Source organism: Trachypithecus francoisi, unplaced genomic scaffold (assembly GCF_009764315.1).
Source record: "Trachypithecus francoisi isolate TF-2019V2 unplaced genomic scaffold, Tfra_2.0 Lachesis_group0, whole genome shotgun sequence".
In the NCBI taxonomy this organism is placed as follows: Eukaryota; Metazoa; Chordata; class Mammalia; order Primates; family Cercopithecidae; genus Trachypithecus; species Trachypithecus francoisi.
Window position 1 is genome coordinate 42,733,184 of NW_022681453.1, and position 20,408 is coordinate 42,753,591.

Sequence of the window (20,408 nt, forward strand, 5' to 3'; positions counted from 1 at the left end):
AAGAATAAGAATGAAGACTGACAAATAACAGATGCATTGTTTACTTACAAGTTTAATTCAATATGCATGCATTAATTCTCCATGTAAGTTCCAGAGGTAATTATCACCTACAAGTAAAGCAAGACATGTTGAATTAGGGCACTGGGTTCAAATAAAAACAGTAGAAAAACCTAATGATTTAAATGAACCATATCCCAATCTGTTTACATATTTTCTTTCAAAAGAATGGTACAATTTACTAATTGCTAATTTTGTAATTGCTGCTGTGGGTTGATTTTACCTCCAATATTTACTGAAGTGTATCCAAATTATAATGAATACCAGTGCAATTTTCATTTTTAAAAAGGGTAAAATACTTTAGAAAAAATGAACCCAATTAAGATTAATTTTAAATAAAAAAAGCCGGCATTATGAGAATATGAGACAGCAGGGGGGATTTTAATTGGGAAAAAAGAACATGTAACATCCTAATCATTTTGCATTCTATTTATGTCACTGAATTAAACTGTGTGGTTTTCACTGAAAATAATGAAACTATTGAAAATCAACACACAACATCTTCAAATTTTTAAAAAATATATAATGAAAGTTTAAATTTTTGCATACTATTTATTTAAAGAATTCTGGATCTGAGTCAGTTTAATCTTGGATAGCTTTTGGTGCAAGAATTAGAGAATATCAAAATTTACAATAGCTAAAGGAAGAATTCACGTATTTTTACTTCCCCAATTTAAAATATGATAAATAATAGAACAAAGTACAGTGCAAATTGATACTAGAGATGCTTACTGAGAATCTCTAAATCTGGTAAATCTGATTTCAAGCAGGATTAAGAGTCTAATCATGCACAGAGCTCAGAGGTTGCAGCCCAAGTGTGTAGGTTAGAATCCCATTTCATTATATCCTTGCTAGGATGTGCTTATGCAACTAATTGTCCTAAGCCAGTTTCCTCATCTGTAAAACAGGCTTGATAATGGACCCTAACTAATGAGATTTTTTAAATTTTATTTTTTACTTTTTATAGAGATGAGGTCTCGCAGTGTTGCCCAGACTGGTCTTGAACTCCTGGCCTCAAGTCACCCTTCTGCTTCGGCCTCTCAAACTACTGGGATTACAGGTGTGAGCACTTGCCCCTGCCATTAATGAGATTATTGTGAGGATTAATTTAGCAAACACAAAGTGCTTATCTCAGAGTCTGGCATGGAAATATATGTTATTTAATATTATCAATGTTATATTTCAATGACAAAATAATCTGATTCCAGAATCGCTTTACCCTATCTCCTAGGAACTCCTGGAATCATACTTTTCTTCTCAGCAGAATAAGATCTAAAGAGAGCTTAAAAATTTAAAAGTAAAGACATCCCCCTTCAGGGGGATGTCTCCTGTCTTCCATTGTATACATTTGCCTACTGATGGGAAGATGATGGCTCTAAGCATCCACACACATTTCATTTACTGCCTCTCAGCCCTTGACATGGGTAACACCAATCACTTCAGTTCATAAGAGAACATGTCAGCACAGAGTTTAGCACTGGCTGGAGATCTGACCACTGTGAGAGGAAAATGCTAGGATGGCCTTCTCCATTCAGGAGATAGAGAAACTAAGGCTTAGAGAAGCTATGGAACTTGAATAAGAGCACATGGCCAGAAATAGGTAAAGGTGTTATTTAGAAGGCGGTATGATTCAAAGCTGACTTTCTGATTTTGCCATGCCAAGCAGCCTTGCCTTCTGCAGGAGAGAGGACATTAACACTGTTTCAGTGCTATAATCTGTTTCTGCACATTTTCTGGGTCATTCCCCTTTATTAAGGTGTACTAATGCACCCATTACACTGTGCTTAAATCTAGAATCACACACATGCACACCCAGATACAACCCCTATAACAGTTTTCCCACTTAATTTTCTTGCCTTTAAACAAATCTTTCAATTATCATGTAAAAAAATGATTGGTATTTTAGCTGTCCTTCTCCTTACATCAACAATAACATTTGAAACTGTTTAAAAACATCTTCCACTAAAATGTTTGAAATATTTAGAATATCTATCATAAGAATTATTTAAAAGCAAGTCTCTAACACTGATACCAATGAGACAGTCTATGAACAACTTGATACATTGATATTAATTTTAAGAAAATACTTGTCAAAAATGTGGGAGTAGACATTTGTAATCAAATAAAGTCAGACAAAATTAGATACCATAATTCTATTAGGTGAATTTTCTGCTTCCCTGTTCTTCAACTTCTCCCCACAGCTGAAACACCTGTAATGTACAGGTCATTGTCTCAAACTGCTGATTTTACTAAGTCAGTAGGGCACAAAAATATTTTTAAATATCCTGTTAAAAGATGGAAAAGTTCAATGTTGGCTGAAAAGTTTAAGAAACGATAGCCTTAGCGTAACTATTATGGTAGTCTCCTATTCCCCCTGTAGACATTCACGATACCACAGTTAAAACTGCACACGCATTTGCTTGTTATAAATTTTATTAGAATAGAAAATAATACATACAGATAACCATAGGATACACACACAGGAATTGAAAGATAAATTTTATACTTTTCAATATGAAACAAAGTACATATCTCATGGAGATATATTGCTAGAAACAACATGAAACAATAGAGCAGTCATCTTGGAAATAAAAAGTATAGGAACATATAGGAATTACTAAATAATAAAAAGGTCCAAGTTCATTACATGTAGCATAAAATACAAGTATTGGAGAAAGTGTTTCCCTACTTTTGACTGGAAATAACAATGGTCATATGAAATCTACTAGTCATTCAGATTGTTTCAATATATACAGTATATACGGATCTTATAGAGAAAGTTATAAATATTTATTCTTTTTGTGTATGATGACTTTATCTTAAATGTAATCTCTAAATGTAAAATAGTGCTTTATGGTGATATCAGAATTTCCCTAATTTTTAATCTTTCTTGATATCTGAACTGTTTACAAATTCTGATATCGTTGGAAATATGAACAAGTTCCTGCAAAATGTGAAATCGGTAGGAAAGAGGTAAAAAATTGATTTTGCAATGTTGAATACTCAATCTGCCGATTTTAATTTATTCTTTATATATTGCTATGAAGTCATGTCTTCAACAATTTTTTGAAAACCACATATTGAAAGATTGAGTCATACATATCAAAGTCAGCAGCATCGCCTTGGTTCTATTACAAATTTAACTCAGGAACTAAAAAGTCTGCCAGACTCACTGGGATAGATGGTGGGATTTCATTAAAAAACCATCTCTGCCATCCAAAAAGAGAGGGTCCCTTAATGGAACTGGAAATTGAAATGAGGGATTTTGTGGATTTTGTTTAATATTTGGGTTGAGATTCAGGTCATTCCTGATTTTTCCTCTTGGTTTTAATGAAACCTGAAAGCTTGTTCATAGCTGTGAAGGAAACAATTCCTTTTTTAATTTAAAAAAACCTTTTTTTTTTGAGAAAGAATAAAATGTGATCATTTGAATTTTAGAATGTAACTGAATGAAACAATTTTAGAATGTAACTGAATGAAACAGAATGAAGCTTGAAAATCTGGCTGGTCTTCATGACTTTTATGTGATTAAATTCACACTAATATTTTGCATGGGTCCATTGCATTTGGGGTGACAAAGCACTTTCATATTTCCTTCTTTATCTTTTAAAAATTAATTCATGGGGCAAAGGCTGATCAGATAGGTATTATTATCTCTATATTTTATAGAGGAATAATTGAGAGGTACAGACAGCAGAGTGATTTGTAGAGTCTTACAACCATTTAGCAGTATACCAAACCAAACACCATTCTTCTCAGCCCCAGAGTAGCATTTTCCAACAATGCTCTTTTGAATCACATGCCACTTCTCTCCAACAAGGTAATTTTTAAAATGTATTTTTCATCCTTGGGGACTTAAATCAGCATTTCAAATTGATACTGGTTAAGTCTTCCAAATAATGCTATTATAATGGGAAAAGAGCATTTGAATTAAATGAAAGAGTCTTTCAATGTAAAAAGAAGTTCTCATGCGTGTATGTGTACATGTGAGAGTGTGTGAGTCTTTATCCATAGGCAGTGCTTAAACTCATAGCTAAAGAACATTTATATCAAAAGTCTGAAGTATGTAATGTGTAAATTCCTTTGGTTTATCAAGTTAATATTAAGGCATTTCAGATTCCCCTAAAAGGATTTACTGTTTTTTTAATTATATTCATATTTACCTATAATGAAGTAGAAAGTTAAAAATAAGAGTTGAAAAAAACATGCATAATCACTGCATTTCATGAAAGTACATTTTTGGTAACGAAATAACCTTCCAATAAATAATAAAAAGGAGCTAATATCACCACAGGGCATATACAATAAAGAACAGTACTATAGGCAGGTAACTTGACATAGGGTGAACATTCGAGATGGCTGAAGTGGATCCTCTTGCATCCATACCTGTCAAAGAGGATGAATAGCTCATTAATAAGGATTGTACAATATGTAATCAGGGTGCTAGAGACTGGATATTTGTGGTGTTCCCCCCAAATTCGTTGTTGAAATCCTAACCCTCAGTGTCAGAGTATTAGGAGGTGAGGGCCTTTGAGAGGTGACACTGAATCTGCCAGCAACTTGACCTTGGGCTTCTCAGACTCCCCTCTAAAACTGCAAGAATTAAGTTTCTGTTGTTTATAAGCCACCTGTCTATGTAATTTTGTTAGAGAAGCCAAAAGGGACTAAGACACACAGTAAAAACAATACCTCTCCTACCAAAACTGAATCACTACATGAACCTATGCTGGCACCACAAGTTGTTATTAGCCTTCATTTTATTTACCAATGCAGCATATACTAGTTGCCAAGAGTAACTATAAAAACAGTAATGTGTTTAAGTTTTCTTAAATGATTCTAGGCTTTGTTCATCTACTATTATTTAACTTTAATTGAAATTGGAAAAACAACTTAATCATTATGAAAACAATTATACTTGATCACAAACAACTTTGAGATAATTCAATGGTTTAATTAAAGAATGCTTCATTGGTAAGGGTTTGAAGAGTCTGTGCTTGTTTCTATTTTATGCATTTCCAGATAAATTATTACACATAATATAAAACATCATCTTTTTAAGAAGCAATAAATAAAAGCTCCATTTTCATAGAGATGGCCCTGTGTGGTCACTTGCAAGCTCAGCAAGACAGCAGATGTCAGATGAAAAGGCTACTCTTGACTCAGCAGCCCTAAAATGCTAAAATAACATCTGTCCCTGCAAAAGCCTAGAACCTATTTCTTTTAAAATTGCCACTTTGCCCATATTATAATGCTAACTCTATGCCTTGCACCATTCAGGGAACAGGAAGCACATATTCATTATTTCAAAATCTAAATTGACAGTAATAATAAACTTAATTTCTAGTTTTGCTCTATTGAAGTGCATACAGTTTTAGAGAGTTCTGTAGTCCAAGATGGGTTCTGTAGACTTTTACATTGCAAAACTTAGTTCCGAAATAACTAGTTCCTGTTTTCTTAGTATAGCTTTGTTTGTTTTAGTCTAAGTATGGCAGTCTTTATGGTTTTACAGAAAGATAAAATTCCTCCAAGTTTTCTATTTCCCTTTCTCTTCAGTTACTAATGTCTGCCATTTTGTCTTCCAAGATTAAAGACAAAAGTTTCAGTCCTGATTGCCCAATACTATAGACTAGGCCATTCTAAATGAATGGAAACAGGGAACAAAGTCATTTATGTCACTAAGAACTACAGAATAGCATATGAAGTCAAAATGGGCTCTACAATAGCCAAACTGAGGCCAGAGAACTCCAGACTTGGGATTCAAAAGTGAGGATAAAATTTATTCTAGCATTGGCAGTTGATAAAATATGCATACCAAAGTCTGCTTCCAACTCTAAACATATAATTTCCATAGTAAAATAGGTTTTACTTGGATTTGGAAAGGAAAAATTAGTATGAACTTCCTTGGAAGCTAGAAGAAGAATTTTTAAGGAGTCTTTTCGTTTGGCACAGGTAAGTGGTTTAGGACTTTGACAATGTTAATCATTCTATTTAAAGAATTGATAAGATTTATCTATAACTTGTAGGAGGCAAATAACTAGATTATTAAAGATCTTAAAAAGTGATTAGGGAATTCTGCTTTTATAGGAGATCCAAAGGCAAATTTAAGTAAAACTCAGAATGAGGAAAAAAAATCAAATTAAAGGAAGTTTTGCTAAATATTTTTTGACATCTTTTCTTCATGCCCTCATTTTTTTCTCCCTATTTTGCACCACTCTTTTTTTTTTTTCTGGGTTCTGACCTCTTCCCTGGTGCTTCTTTTTTTTTTTTTTTTCGTTTATTTTATTTTATTTTTTATTTTTTATTTTTTATTATACTTTAAGTTCTAGGGTACATGTGCATAACATTTATATCATGTATAACTCCCCAATGCAATCCCTCCCTCCTCCCCCCTCCCCCTGATAGGCCCCAGTGTGTGATGTTCCCCTTCCCGAGTCCAAGTGATCTCATTGTTCAGTTCCCACCTATGAGTGAGAACATGCGGTGTTTGGTTTTCTCTTCTTGTGATAGTTTGCTAAGAATGATGGTTTCCAGCTGCATCCATGTCCCTACAAAGGACGCAAACTCATCCTTTTTGAAGGCTGCATAGTATTCCATGGTGTATATGTTGCACCACTCTTGAGGGGTTCCTCTTGCCCTTGTCTCACCTGCCAAAACCTTACCGGCATTTGGATGAACGGCTTGCTGGTAAGAAAGAATGGACAGAGCGCCACTGATTGACTCACTATGGGGGAGAGTAACCTGATGTCAATAAAGTAAATAATGGCTTCAATCAACTTACTGGTTATTCGTGGAATCCTGATCTGTTCACTACTGGTTCCATCCCCTCCATCTGTTGTGGCCTTGACTTCAATAATGTAGTCCTCTTTAATGGGCAGTAAAAGTTCAGCTGAAGTTTTATTTGTGTTCAGCACTTGTACGTTATTTTGACTGCTAGTCCTATAGAAAACCTAAAATGCATGAACAAATACACTTACTTGTTATATTGCCCCTTTTTGTTTTCTTCATAGAACTTGTCACTCTGAAATTAAATAATTTTGTCTTTCTATATCCACAAGAATGTAAGTTTCATTCATGACTCTAATTGTAAGTCTTGGATTAGAGGTTAGCACATTGGCAGAATCACCAGGTTCTCAAAATCAGGGAGGCTTGGGAAGAGTGAACTTCTTCCATGGAAAAGCCCAGTTGGGCTGTGTAGTTATGAGGCTGGAGAGATAAGGCAGGGACATAGTGTATGGACCTTGAATGCCTGACCATGGAATCACAGTCAATATTTTTATTTATTTATTTTTAAGTAGTACATAGGTGAGCATCAATAGTAGCAAACTAACACACAACTTGGAAACACTGTGTCCAAAATTCCCACTTGAGCAGAATTCTTTCACTTGAAACCATATTTAAGAAGATATTTTGAAAAATTACCCATTTTATGGAAAGCTTGGTATCTTTGTCAAAATTAGATTACAGAAACCATATCAATATATAGAAAAATTCACTTATACCTAGCTTCTCTTGAAAAGTACTGCCCAAATTACAAAAATGAAGCATTGCAAATGAGAAAACTTACTTTATATCCTGTTACTTCTGACTCATTCTCCATGGCTTTAACTTGCTCCCAATTAAGTAACACTTTAGTGTCTGTGGCATTCCAAACAACATTTCCTGGTGGCTGACTGGGAGCTTGAAATGCAAAATGAGAATTAAAGCAGATTGAAGTACAAGAAGTGATATTTTACACGGAGGAGATGATGGCTATTACAGGAAGCTAGTGGAAGTAGAATGGGATGCCTTTGGTAATGCTTGGTGTAATAGATGAAATCAGAAAAAAATAACAGTATATAAATTTCCTTTTTTTTTAGAAAGGTATTTCATTCATGCACCAAACCCCCATGACACATAATTTATTCATGTAACAAACCTGCACATGTACCCCTGAATCTAAAATAAAAGTCCCAAAAAAGGCATTTCAATTAATGTGTGAGATAATTCATTTTATCATACTCATCATACACTTTAGAGAATTTCACACTTATTGTGCTTATGTCTCCTTGAAAACACGTTGATAGGGGAGATAAGGAAATTCCTTTTTCTACCACTAGAGGGCCGCTTGTTCCTAAACCAAGAAAGGAAGGCGGCAGGACTTACTTTGACGCATACAGAGGCTGGAAGAAATTGCCAAATGGACAGATTAAAGTTGTGTGAAATGAAGTGTACGTGATTTTGGAGCCAGCCTTGTATGATAAGATGGGCAAAATGTGAAGCAATCAAAAATAAGAATTACTTAGATTTATTCCCATGGAGTAATAGCTATACACATGAAAAATTGCAAGAGAGTCTATTTTTAAAGTCTTCGTTTTTCAGGCTTAAATCAATTTTTGAGAAAAATAAGGCAAAATGCTAAAAAGTTAATGAGAATTCCATTAGAGGATTAATGATACTCTCTGCGGTTTCTAAACTTAGATTTATAATTTAGTTCCTTTTCATGAACACTGGACTGTAAACTCATGCTAAGGGGTGAGGGTGTTGAGGGATGGCTAATAGCATTTGTCAATAGCAACAGAGGGCACTGGAAAAATCAGTTTCTTGTCAATAACAACAACAAACATAATATTATTCATTCAACAACAGCATCACAATTGCCCCCAGTGTTGAAATATGTTGTATTTGTAGATTTAACCACAGAATGTGATTTGGCTAACTGAATTTGTAATGGAAAAATGATATAAAATATTGGCTATCCAGAGAAATTTCTAAACATCATTGACTCATGCAATAGGGGAAATACAGCTGAACTTACAGATAGGAAGAATTCAAATACATTTATGAGTCTAATGATACCAAACAAGATTGAATTCCCTGTGGATTTCTTTTGCTTATTGTCTCTTTTAACATATTTCTATGTTGCCTTTAAAATTGTGTGATGTGGGTATTCACAATGAGTTTAGGTCAGCTAAGATTGTCTGAGCTGCAATGCTCTGATAACAACAACAAAAAATGATAGCAGCTGCTTAGGGTTGAAATACTAATGACCATATTCTGGTTACTCAAATAATATGAACGTATAATTTTTAGAACATTTTCCCAAAGCCAGTGATTCCCTGTGGCCTGACAGCACTATAAAAGGACAGGTTTGGTTTGATGCAGCTGAGCTATACCACAGCATGGTTTGTTCTAACAAAAGGTGTGTGTTTGGAGGTTACAGAAAGTTTGAGTAATTTTGGTTAAATCACCTATACCAACATCAGCCTTCAGGGAGAAATGACTACAAATACAAAACTGGGGTTTATCTTGTATGAGTCACAAAATAGGTGGGCTGAATGAGTTCAGCCTGAAATGAATACTTTTTGAAATGACGAAAAGAGAAAAAAAAAAAAAAGGAAAAGAAAAAAGAAATAATAGGGTCGAACTTTGTTCTTTTTGAATCGTATTACTGTTTTCTAAACGTCAGATAATCATGTATCATTTTTGTCATGTTTTGCTATTTAAAAAAATAACTTGGTTTAAGAAAAATTAAACATCTATTTTACCTTCATCTCAATAATATTCACATAATAATTAGCTTGATGTGCTAGTTACATTTTTGGGCACTCTCTAAAATAAATGAATTTAATGCCTAATATAAAAATTTTAAATTTTAATAATGTTCGCGAACGACCTTAAAATCATCTCTTACTACCACTGGTAAGAATAACAGTATTTGGGAAATTTTGGACCAGATAAACTTTCACCCATGTTCAAAATGATATTATTAGTAGCTAATAGTTAGTACACATCTACAATGTATTAGGCATTACAGAACATGCTTTAATATAATTTACTTAATCCTCATTATATTGCATTGTAATAAAGCCCATTTCTGTACATACGTAATCTGGACCCAGAGTTAAAATTTAAAAAGATTGTATAAGCATGTTCATGACAGCATTATTCAAAAGATGGGTAGATGAACAAAATGGGGTATTTACCTATAATGAAATATTATTCAGCCTAAAAAAACATAAAATTTGGACACATGTTATAACATGGATGAACCTTGTGGACATTATGCTAAGTGAAATAAGCCAGACACCCAAAGACAAATACTTTATAATTCTACTTATTTGAGATATTCAGAATAGTCAAAAATTCATGAGATAGAAAATAAAATGCTGGTTGCCACAGGCTGGTGGAAGGGGAAATGGAGAATTACTTAATGAGTGTAAAGCTCCAGTTCTGCAAGATGAAAAGGGTTCTAGAGATCTATTGCACAGAAATGTAAAAGACTAACACTATTGAACTGTATGTTTTAAAAAGGTTAGTACAGTAAATTTTATGTTATGTGTACTTTACTACAATGAAAGGTTTCAAAAAACTTGCTAAGATACACGACTACTGAGAAGTATTACGTGGATTCAACCCAGGTCTGTTTAAGTCCTCTGCGCCTTGAGGGGATTATGCTTCTCTGCCTAACTCTCACTGATGTTGGCCTTGGCTATGGGACTTGTGGTTCCCTGCCTGTAAACGGGCATAATTCTCCTTCTCATTGGCATCCCATAGATATAGGACTTCACCATAGGACTTCTCTCAACCAACGGAATGTGGATAAAAGGGAAATAGGCCACCCCAAGTGGCAGCTATAAAAGTCACTGAAGAATATGGTTTGCTTTCCTCTCTTTTCTCTTTGCCATGAGATTGCCATGTTCCAGAGATTGGCTCCTCCATTATTCTGGGTTCAGGAGTGGAGAAACAATGGATCAGATCTGAATCTCACTCATGATGAACATATAGTATGAATTGAAAAAAAAAGTATAGTTTTAGGCCACTGAGGTTTGGGGGTTTGAGGTACCTCAGCCTGGACTAGCCTAATCTGATATAGCTATTAACCAGTAGTTTAGATAGCTCTGAAGCAACACAACGAACTTTTGTAAAGGTATGGAGTCAAGTAATGAAGTAGGAATGAGCAGGGGATAGTTGATAGTGTAACTTCTGGGACTTCTAATTTTACTTTTTGTATTTGAACCTGTGTGGAAGTGCAACCCAGAATAGGATGATTGAGTTCCAAATTTTATTGGACCTAAACTGGTAAGTAGTCTACATTTTGAAATATTTTGGAAATCATTTGTCAACATTCATATCATACAGGTTTTTCCTGTCAACCTCTACTGTTGGCGGCATGCTAAATTAGAAAAAACCGGTAAAAAACTAATCCTAGTAAAATGATGACATATCACTAGATTTAAATCACAACATTAATCAAGAGGATACACATAATCATTTCAGTAATTTTAAGTGTTACATAATGAAATAACTTTCTCTTGAGAGGTTTTCATTATTGTTGTTCCTTAAGCACCCATCACGATCCTCTGTGCACCTGATTTTCAGACTCCTCAACATCAGCTTCATAGATTTTACTTACTCTGCAGATACTTGCCTGAAAACAAGTGATTACTATCATATAACCATGATTAGATGAAGCTGGGAAGCTGGGAATATAAGACATGTCTATCCACAGGAAAAATGGCTACATAAATTGTGGTGTTCATCACAATGGAATATCATCCATGGGCAGTTATGATACAGTATACAGGTAACCAAATACACAGCACAACCTCCACTGTATAAGAGAAACTATTCATAGAACAGAAGTCTGGAAGGAAAGACAAATGATATTAATCATGGTATTTCTGAGTGATAGGATTATGAGTGAATTTTATTTTTTCTCTATAGATTTTTTTCCCCAAATTTTCTACAATAAATGTTTTCCTTTATATAATACAAAGTAGAGGTTGTTAAAATAAAGAATATTATTGCCTGGAGTTTTCAATGGTGATGTCTCATAGTGGTAACAGTGAAGCTGGCATTTACTTTCAAAATACGAAATTTTAAAAACATATGTTTGCTGTGATTAATTATACAAAACTCGGTATGTTTCTCAACTCTTTTTCTTGGCCACCTGATGGTAATGAGATGACTTACATGATAAAAAGTTGTTATAACTAGTAGCTAGCAGTTACACTTTGCACTTAGACTTCACTTGAGATGATTATTAAAATTTGTAACTAAGCTGCTTAAACATGTGGCATTGTGCAACAATCATGTAATCAAAAGTAAAAGCCAATTATGCACCCCCCCCCACAATAATAAGATACAGTTGTTTTGGAATCACTGAAAACTTTTATAAATGGATCTAATTTCATATCAAAAGAAATTGACACAATGTTTTAAAACACAACAAAATCATCTACTTTTTAACTCATCTGAAACCCAACCTAGAACACCATGGAAGGTCTTTCTTTGAATTTTGGTTTTCAATGTCTGGGAATTTCCTTGATCAAAAGTTCTCCTTTGGATAATAAAAATATGTGAGATTATAAACTATAAGGAGAACATTTACAATTGTCTAGAGCAGGGGTGTCCAATCTTTTGGCTTCCCTGGGCCACAATGGAAGAAGAAGAATTGTTTTGGGCTGCTCATAAAATGCACTAACACTAACGATAGCTGATGAGCTTTAAAAAAGTCGCAAAATAATCTCATCATGTTTTAAGAAAGTTTATGGATGCATGTTGGGCTGCATTCAAAGCTGTCCTGAGCCACATGTGGCTCACTGGCTGTGGGTTGGATAATCTTGGTCTAGAAGATTCACAGGCAAGTGGGGCAGATTTTCAAAAAAGTGCCAAAGCTCTTACAAAATAAAGTTCATAAGTTTGACACATTTAGTCAGTTTCTCCTGATTCTTTATTAGCAGAAGCTTCCTGTTTGAACACTAGTAAAGTTCAATATTATACTGTTATGTTTCTTCAGAGTTTACAAAACCAGAAATGACTTTGCTGAAGCCCATAAACAGGGGCAAAAAAACCTCCTAAATCTGAGGAATGTACATTAATTGGCTTGTGTTCCATCACATGTGTGATGTGTGGTGTGTCATATACAAATATGATTAGGTCACATGCACGAAATCTGAGGAATGCACATTAATAGGCTTGTGTTCCATCATATGTGTGATTTGTGGTGTGTCATATACAAACATGATTACTTCACATGCACTGTGGGATGTTATGCACAGAAAAGCCAACAAATAGCATTCAGTCACCTGCAGAAAAATTCCCTTTTAATCTTCCCATGGCTTGAAGAGAAAGTTAGATTTGGGGGTTAGTAGGTCTTTAACATCCCCTCTATACTAACATCACAAAGAGGGAACAGGTTTGGAGAATTCTATAGGCAAGAATATGTTCCTAGTATTTAAAAAGGAGGGTGGTCTAGTTTTCATTGTACTTACTATTATTAAACTTATTATTTGGTTAACATCTATTTATGGTAATGATACTAGTTCTCCATTTCTCAGATAAAAAGCTAGTTTCCATTTTTTAAATTTATCTAAGTAAAAATAGAAGGTCAATTTTTAAGAAAAAAATAGTTGGTATATATTAATAGAAAAGGTTGGAAAAAATTGGCAAAATAGGTGGATCACATATGAAATTTCGGAAATTTTGCAATAATGTATATCCTGAGTCAAAACCTAGACTGGGCAATTATACAATTAAGTCATATATATATACAATTTTAGAACTTCCAAATTCTGTGTTTGAGGTAGGAATAGTCATTTAATAAAAACCTTCTGAAATATTCAGACTCATTCTTTCAGTGCTTGCCTTATTCACATTTCCCTTTCACTTCGCCAAGACACACCTACTTGGAACAGATCATGGCAAACGGGAGGCAGGAGTAGACTGCAGCTCCGACTCGGATGGACAGAGCAGCCTGTGGAGGCTTGCACTGTGGAATTTTCGCTCCAGAACGACTGCAGGAATAAAACAGGAAACCCAAGAGGACCCACAGATCCTCTGAAGGGGGTGGATTGCTCCTGCAAGACCCAGGAGACACCCCAAATACTGTGAGTGCTCAAACTGTGGAAGTGGGAAAGGGAGGTTCTCCACCCCCAAACACACACCCCCACTGGGGAAACTGAAGGTCTAGTTTATGGGAGAAGATTCCGACCTTACCTGGAGCTGGAAGCTGAGTCAATTTAGGAGCTGAGTGAAATACAGGGGTAGAAGAAGTAGCGGGAAAGGCCCTGTGAGTTCGCGGGTCCCCAAGCAAGCCACTCCTGCCTGGCATCACGGGGATCCTTCGGGAGGGTGACCAGAGGCATGAGGAAAACACCACAAGGAGACGGAAACCTCCAGCTGAACTTTGTAACAATTTGAACTGCTTGAGAAGCCTCCTGGCTAGAACTTGGGGGAGGCAGTAAATCTGGCATGCAGACTTTACAGGTGGGGGAAGAATTAGAGCCCTTTTCTTTCCCAGCTGGGAGGTGGGTAGCCTGGGGAAACTTCTCAGCCCTGCCTGCCCACTGCCTGGAAATAGACTTGTTTGCTGTCAGTGGGGGCATGGTGGGAGTGAGACTGGCTCTTCGGATTGCGTGGGAGCTGGGTGAGGCCTGTGACTGCTGGCTTTCCTTCATTTCTCTGACAACCTGCATGACTCCGCAGAGGCATCCATAATCCTCCTCAGTACGTAACTCCATTGACCTGGGAACCTCACCCCTATCCCCAAAGCAGCTATAGCAAGACCTGCCCAAGGAGAGTCTGAGGTCAGACACACCTAGTCCTGCCCCTACCTCATGGTCCTTCCCTACCCACCCTGGTAGCTGAACACAAAGGGCATATACTTTTGGGAGGTCTAGGCCCCGGCCCACCCACTGTTCCTCTCCATACTGCCACAGCTGATGCTCTCTGGAAAGTGCCACCTCCCAGTAGGAGGCCAACCAGCACAAAAATAGAGCATTAAACCACTAAAGCTAAGAGCCTTACAGAGTCCATTTCACAGCCCTGCCACCTCCACTGGAACAGGTGCTGGTATCCATGGCTGAGAAACTCATAGATGGTTTACATCACAGGACTCTGTGCAGACAACCCCCAGTATAAGCCCGAGCCTGGTAGACACGCTGGGTGACTAGACCCAGAAGAGAGATAATAATCACTATAGCTTGGCTCTCAGAAAGTCACATCCATAGGAAAAGGGGGAGAGTACTATCAAGGGAACACACCGTGGGACAAAAGAATCTGAACAACAGCCTTCAGCCCTAGACCTTCCCTCTGACAGAGCCTACCCAAACGAGAAGGAACCAGAAAAGCAACTCTAGTAATACGACAAAACAAGGCTCTTTAACACTCCCCCACAAAATCACACTAGCTCACCAGAGATGGATCCAAACAAAGAAGAAATCCCCGATTTACCAGAAAAATAATTCAGGAGGTTAGTTATTAAGTGAATCAGGGAGGCATCAGAGAAAAGTGAAGCCCAATGCAAGGAAATCCAAAAACTGATACAAGAAGTGAAGGAAGAAATATTCAATGAAATAGAGAGCATAAATACAAAAAATTAAAACTTCCAGAAACACTGGACACATGTATAGAAATGTGAAATGCTCTAGGAAGTCTCAGCAATAGAATTGAACAAGTATAAGAAAGAAATTCAGAGCTTGAAGACAAGGTCCTCAAATTAACCCAATCCAACAAACACAAAGAAAAAAGAATAAGAAAATATGAATGTCTCCAAGAAGTCTCAAATTATGTTAAACAACCAAACTTAAGAATGATTGGCATTCCTAAGAAGAGAAATCTAAAAGTTTGGAAAACATATTTGGGGGAATAACCATGGAAAACTTCCCCAGCCTTGCAAGAGACATAGACATCCAGATACAAGAAGCAGAAACAACACTTGAAAAATTCATCACAAAAATATCATTGCCTAGGCACATTTTCATCAGGTTATCTAAAGTTAAGAAGAAGGAAAGAATCTTAAGAGCTGTAAGACAAAAGCACCAGGTAACCTATAAATGAAAACCTATCAGATTAATGGTAGATTTCTTAGCAGAAACCCTACAAGCTAGAAAGGACTGTGGCCTAATCTTCAGCCTCCTCAAACAAATGATCAGCCAATAATTTTGTATCCAGCAAAACTAAGCATCATATGAAAGAAAGATACAGTCTTTTTTCAGACAAACAAATGCTGAGAGAATTCTCCACTACCAAATCGCCACTACAAGAACTGCTAAGAGGACCTCTAAATCTTGAAGCAAATCCTGGAAACACATCAAAACAGAACCTCTTTAAAGCATAAATCTCAAAGGACTATAAAACAAAAATACAATTTAAAACATAAAAACCAAAATTCAAAAACCAAGGTACACAGGCAACAGATAGCACAATGAATGGAATGGTACCTCATACCTCAATACTAACATTGAATGTAAATGGCCTAAATGCTACACTTAAAAGATACAGAACTGCAGAATGGGTAAGAATTCACCAAACAAGTATCTGCTACCTTCAAGAGACTCACCTAACACATAAGGACTCACATAAAAACTTAAAGTAGAAAAGGTATTTCATGCAAATGGACATGAAAAGCGAGCAGGAGTAGCTACTCTTATATCAAACAAAAGAAACTTTTATGAAACTGCAGTTAAAAAGATAAAGAGGGACTAATGGTAAAAGGCCTTGTCCAACAGGAAAATATCACAATCCTAAACATATATGCACCTAACACTGGAGCTCCCAAATTTATAAAACAATTACTAATAGACCTAAGAAATGAGATAGACAGCCACACAATAATAGTGGGGGACTTCAATATTCCATCAACAGCACTAGATAGTCATCAAGACATAAAGTTAACAAAGAAACAATGGTTTTAAACTCTACCTGGGAACAAATGGACTTAACAGATATATACAGAACATTCCATCCAACAACCACAGAATACACAGACTATTCAACAGTGAAGGGAGCTTTCTCCAAGATAGACCAAATGATAGACCATGAAATGAGCTTCAATAAGTTTTAAAAAAATTGAAATTATATCAAGCACTCTCTCAGACCATAGTGAAATAAAACTGGAAATCAACTCCAAAAGGAAACTTTAAACCCATACAAATACATTAAAAGTAACCTGCTCCCGAGTGATCATTGGGTCAAAAATGAAATCAAGATGGAAATTAAAAAATTCTTCAAATTGAACAATACTGACTCAACCTATCAAAACCTCTGGGATACAGCAAAGACAGTGCTAACAGAAAAGTTCATAGCTCCAAAAACCTACATAAAAAAGACTTAAGAACACAAACTGACAATCTAAGGTCACACCTAAAGGAACTAGAGAAACAAGAACAAACCCAAACCTAGCAGAAGATAGGAAAAAACCAAGATGAGAACAGAACTAAATGAAATTTAAACAACAAAAAAATACAAAAGATTAATGAAACAAAATCTGGTTCTTCAAAAAGATAAATAAAATTGATAGACCACTGGCAAGATTAACCAAGAAAAAGAAGAGAGAAAATCCAAATAACCTCACCAAGAAATGATACGGGAGATATTACACCTGACACCACAGAATTACAAAAGATCATTCAAGACAACTAGGAACACCTTTACTCACATAAACTAGAAAACCTAGAAGAGATGGGTAAATTCCTGGAAAGATACAATCCTCTTAGCTTAAATCAGGAAGAATTAGATACCCTGAACAGACCAATAACAAGCAGCGAGACTGAAATAGTAATTAAATAATTACCAACTAAAAAAGTTCAGGAGTAGAAGGATTCATAGAAGAATTCTACCAGACATTCAAAGAAGAATTGGAACCAATCCGGTTTACACTATTCAGCAAGATAAAGAGTGAACCCTCCCTAATTCATTCTATGAAGCCAGCATCACCCTAATACCTACACCAGGAAAAGACATAACCAAACAAGAAAACTACAGACCGATATCCCTGATGAACATAGATGCTAAAATCCTTAACAAAATACTAGCTAACTGAATCTAACAACATAACAAAAAGATAACCCACCATGATCAAGGAGGTTTCACACCAGGGATGCAGGGATGTTTTAAAATACACAAGTCAATAAATGTGATACACCACATAAACAGAAATAAAAACAAAAATCACATGATCATCTCAATAGATATAGAAAAAGCATTCAACAAAATCCAGCATCCCTTTATGATTAAAACTCTCAGCAAAATCAGCATACAAGGGATATACGTCAATGTAATAAAAGCCATCTATGACAAACCCACAGCCAAATTATACTGAATAGGGAAAAGTTGAAAGTATTCCCTCTGAGAACTGGAAGAAGATAAGAATGCCTACTCTCACCACTCCTCTTCAGCTTAGTACTGGAAGTTCTAGCCAGAGCAATCAGAGAAGAAAAAGAAATAAAGGGCATCCAAATCAGTAAAGAGGAAGTCAAACTGTCACTGTTTGCTGATGATATGATCATTTACCTCAAAAACCCTAAAGAATCCTCCAGAAAACTCCTAGAACTGATAAAATAATTCAGCAAAGTTTCCAGATACAAGGTACACAAATCAGTAGTTCTTTTATACACCAACAGCGACCAAGCAGAGAATCAAATCAAGACCTCAACCCCTTTTACAATAGTTGCCAAAAAAAACCAAAAAAACAACAAAAAAAAACCCACTTATGAATATACCTAACCAGGAGATGAAAGACCTCTACAAGGAAAACTACAAAACGCTGCTGCAAAAAATCATAGAAGACACAAACAAATGGAAACACATCCTATGCTCATGGATGGGTAGAATATTGTGAAAATGATCATACTGCTAAAAACAATCTACAAATTCAACACAATTCCCATCAAAATACCACCATATTCTTCACTGGATTATAAAACAAACGCTAAAATTCATATAGAATCAAAAAAGAGCCCACAAGCAAGACTAAGCAAAAAGAACAAATCTAGAGGCATCACATTACCTGATTTCAAATTATACTATAAGGACACCAAAACAGCATGGTACTAGTACAAAAACAGGCACATAGAACAATGGAGCAGAATAGACAACCCAGAAGTAAACCCAAATACTTACAGCCAACTGATCTTTGACAAAGGAAACAAAAAGATAAAGTGGGGAAAGGACCCCCTTTTCTACAAATGGTGCTGGTATAATTGGCTAGCCACATGTAGGAGAATGAAACTGGATCCTTATCTCTCACCTTATACAAAAATCAAGAACTTAAATCTAATACCTGAAACTACAAACATTCTAGAAGATAACATTGGAAAAAACCTTCTAGACATTAGCTTAGGCAAGAATTTCATAACCAAGAACCCAAAAGCACATGCAATAAAAACAAAGATAAATAGCTGTAACTTAATTAAACTAAAGAGCTTTTGTACGGCAAAAGCAACAGTCAGCAGAGTAAACAGAAAACCTAAAGCGTAGGATAAAATCTTCACAATTTATTCATCTGACAAAGGACTAATATCCAGAATCTACAATGAACAAATCAGCAGGAACAAAACAAAAAATCCCATACAAAAGTGGGTGAAGGACATGAACAGACAATTCTCTAAAGAAAACATACAAATGGCCAACAAACATATGAAAAAATGGTCAACACCACTAATGACGGGGAATGCAAATCAAAACCACAATGCAATATCACCCTACTCCTGCAAGAATGGCCATCAATAAAAAATCAAAAAACAGTACATGTTGGTGTGGATGCGGTGCTCAGGGAACACTTCTACACTGCTGGTGGAAATGCAAACTAGTACAACCACCATGGAAAACAGCATGGAGAAAAACAGTGTGGAGATTCCTTAATGAATAAAAGTAGAAGTACTATTTGATCCAGCAATCCCACTACTGGGTATCCACCCAGAGGGAAAAAAGTCATTATACAAAAGATACTTGCACATGCATGTTTATAGCAGCACAATTCACACTTGTAAAATTGTGGAATCAACCCAAATGTCCATCAATCAACGAGTGGATAAAGAAACTGATATATATGATGGAATATTACTCAGCTATAAAAAGGAATGAATTAACAGCATTCGCAGTGACCTGGATGAGACTGTAGACTATTATTCTAAATGAAGTAACTCAGGAATGGAAAACCAAACATCATACGTTCTCACTGATATGTGGTAGCTAAGCTATGAGGATGCAGAGGCATAAGAATGATACAATGGACTTTGGGACTTGGGGGGAAGGTTGGGAAGGTGGCAAGGGACAGAAGACTACAAATAGGGTGCCGTGTATACTGATTGGGTGATGGGTGCACCAAAATCTCACAAATCACCACTAAAAAACTCATATAACCAAAAACCACCTGTACCCCACTAATCTATGGAAAAATAATAATAAAATAAAAGTCACAACAATTGAACTCATGGACATAGAGAGTAGAAGGATGATTACCAGGGGCTGGGAAGGGTAGTGAGGGGTTTGGGGTGAGGGGGATAAGTGGAGATTAATGAGGACAAAAAATAGAATGAATAAGACCTACTATTTGATAGCATAACAAGGTGACTATAGTCAATAATAAC

The 20,408-nt window shown here is 35.8% G+C and overlaps 1 protein-coding gene across 1 annotated transcript in view; it reads right to left on the reverse strand.

Moving 5' to 3' along the window:
* Nucleotides 1–2,472: 2,472 nt before the first annotated feature.
* The window catches only part of CNTN3 (contactin 3), a 340,550-nt gene continuing 322,614 nt past the window's right edge, over nt 2,473–20,408 (reverse strand). The window contains exons 21-23 of the mRNA XM_033210477.1: nt 7,622–7,734; nt 6,836–7,004; nt 2,473–4,443 (exon numbers count right to left, since the gene is read on the reverse strand). Coding sequence (XP_033066368.1) covers nt 4,343–4,443; nt 6,836–7,004; nt 7,622–7,734 — 383 coding nt within the window. The 3' untranslated portion in view covers nt 2,473–4,342. The remainder of the gene's footprint in view (nt 4,444–6,835; nt 7,005–7,621; nt 7,735–20,408) is intronic.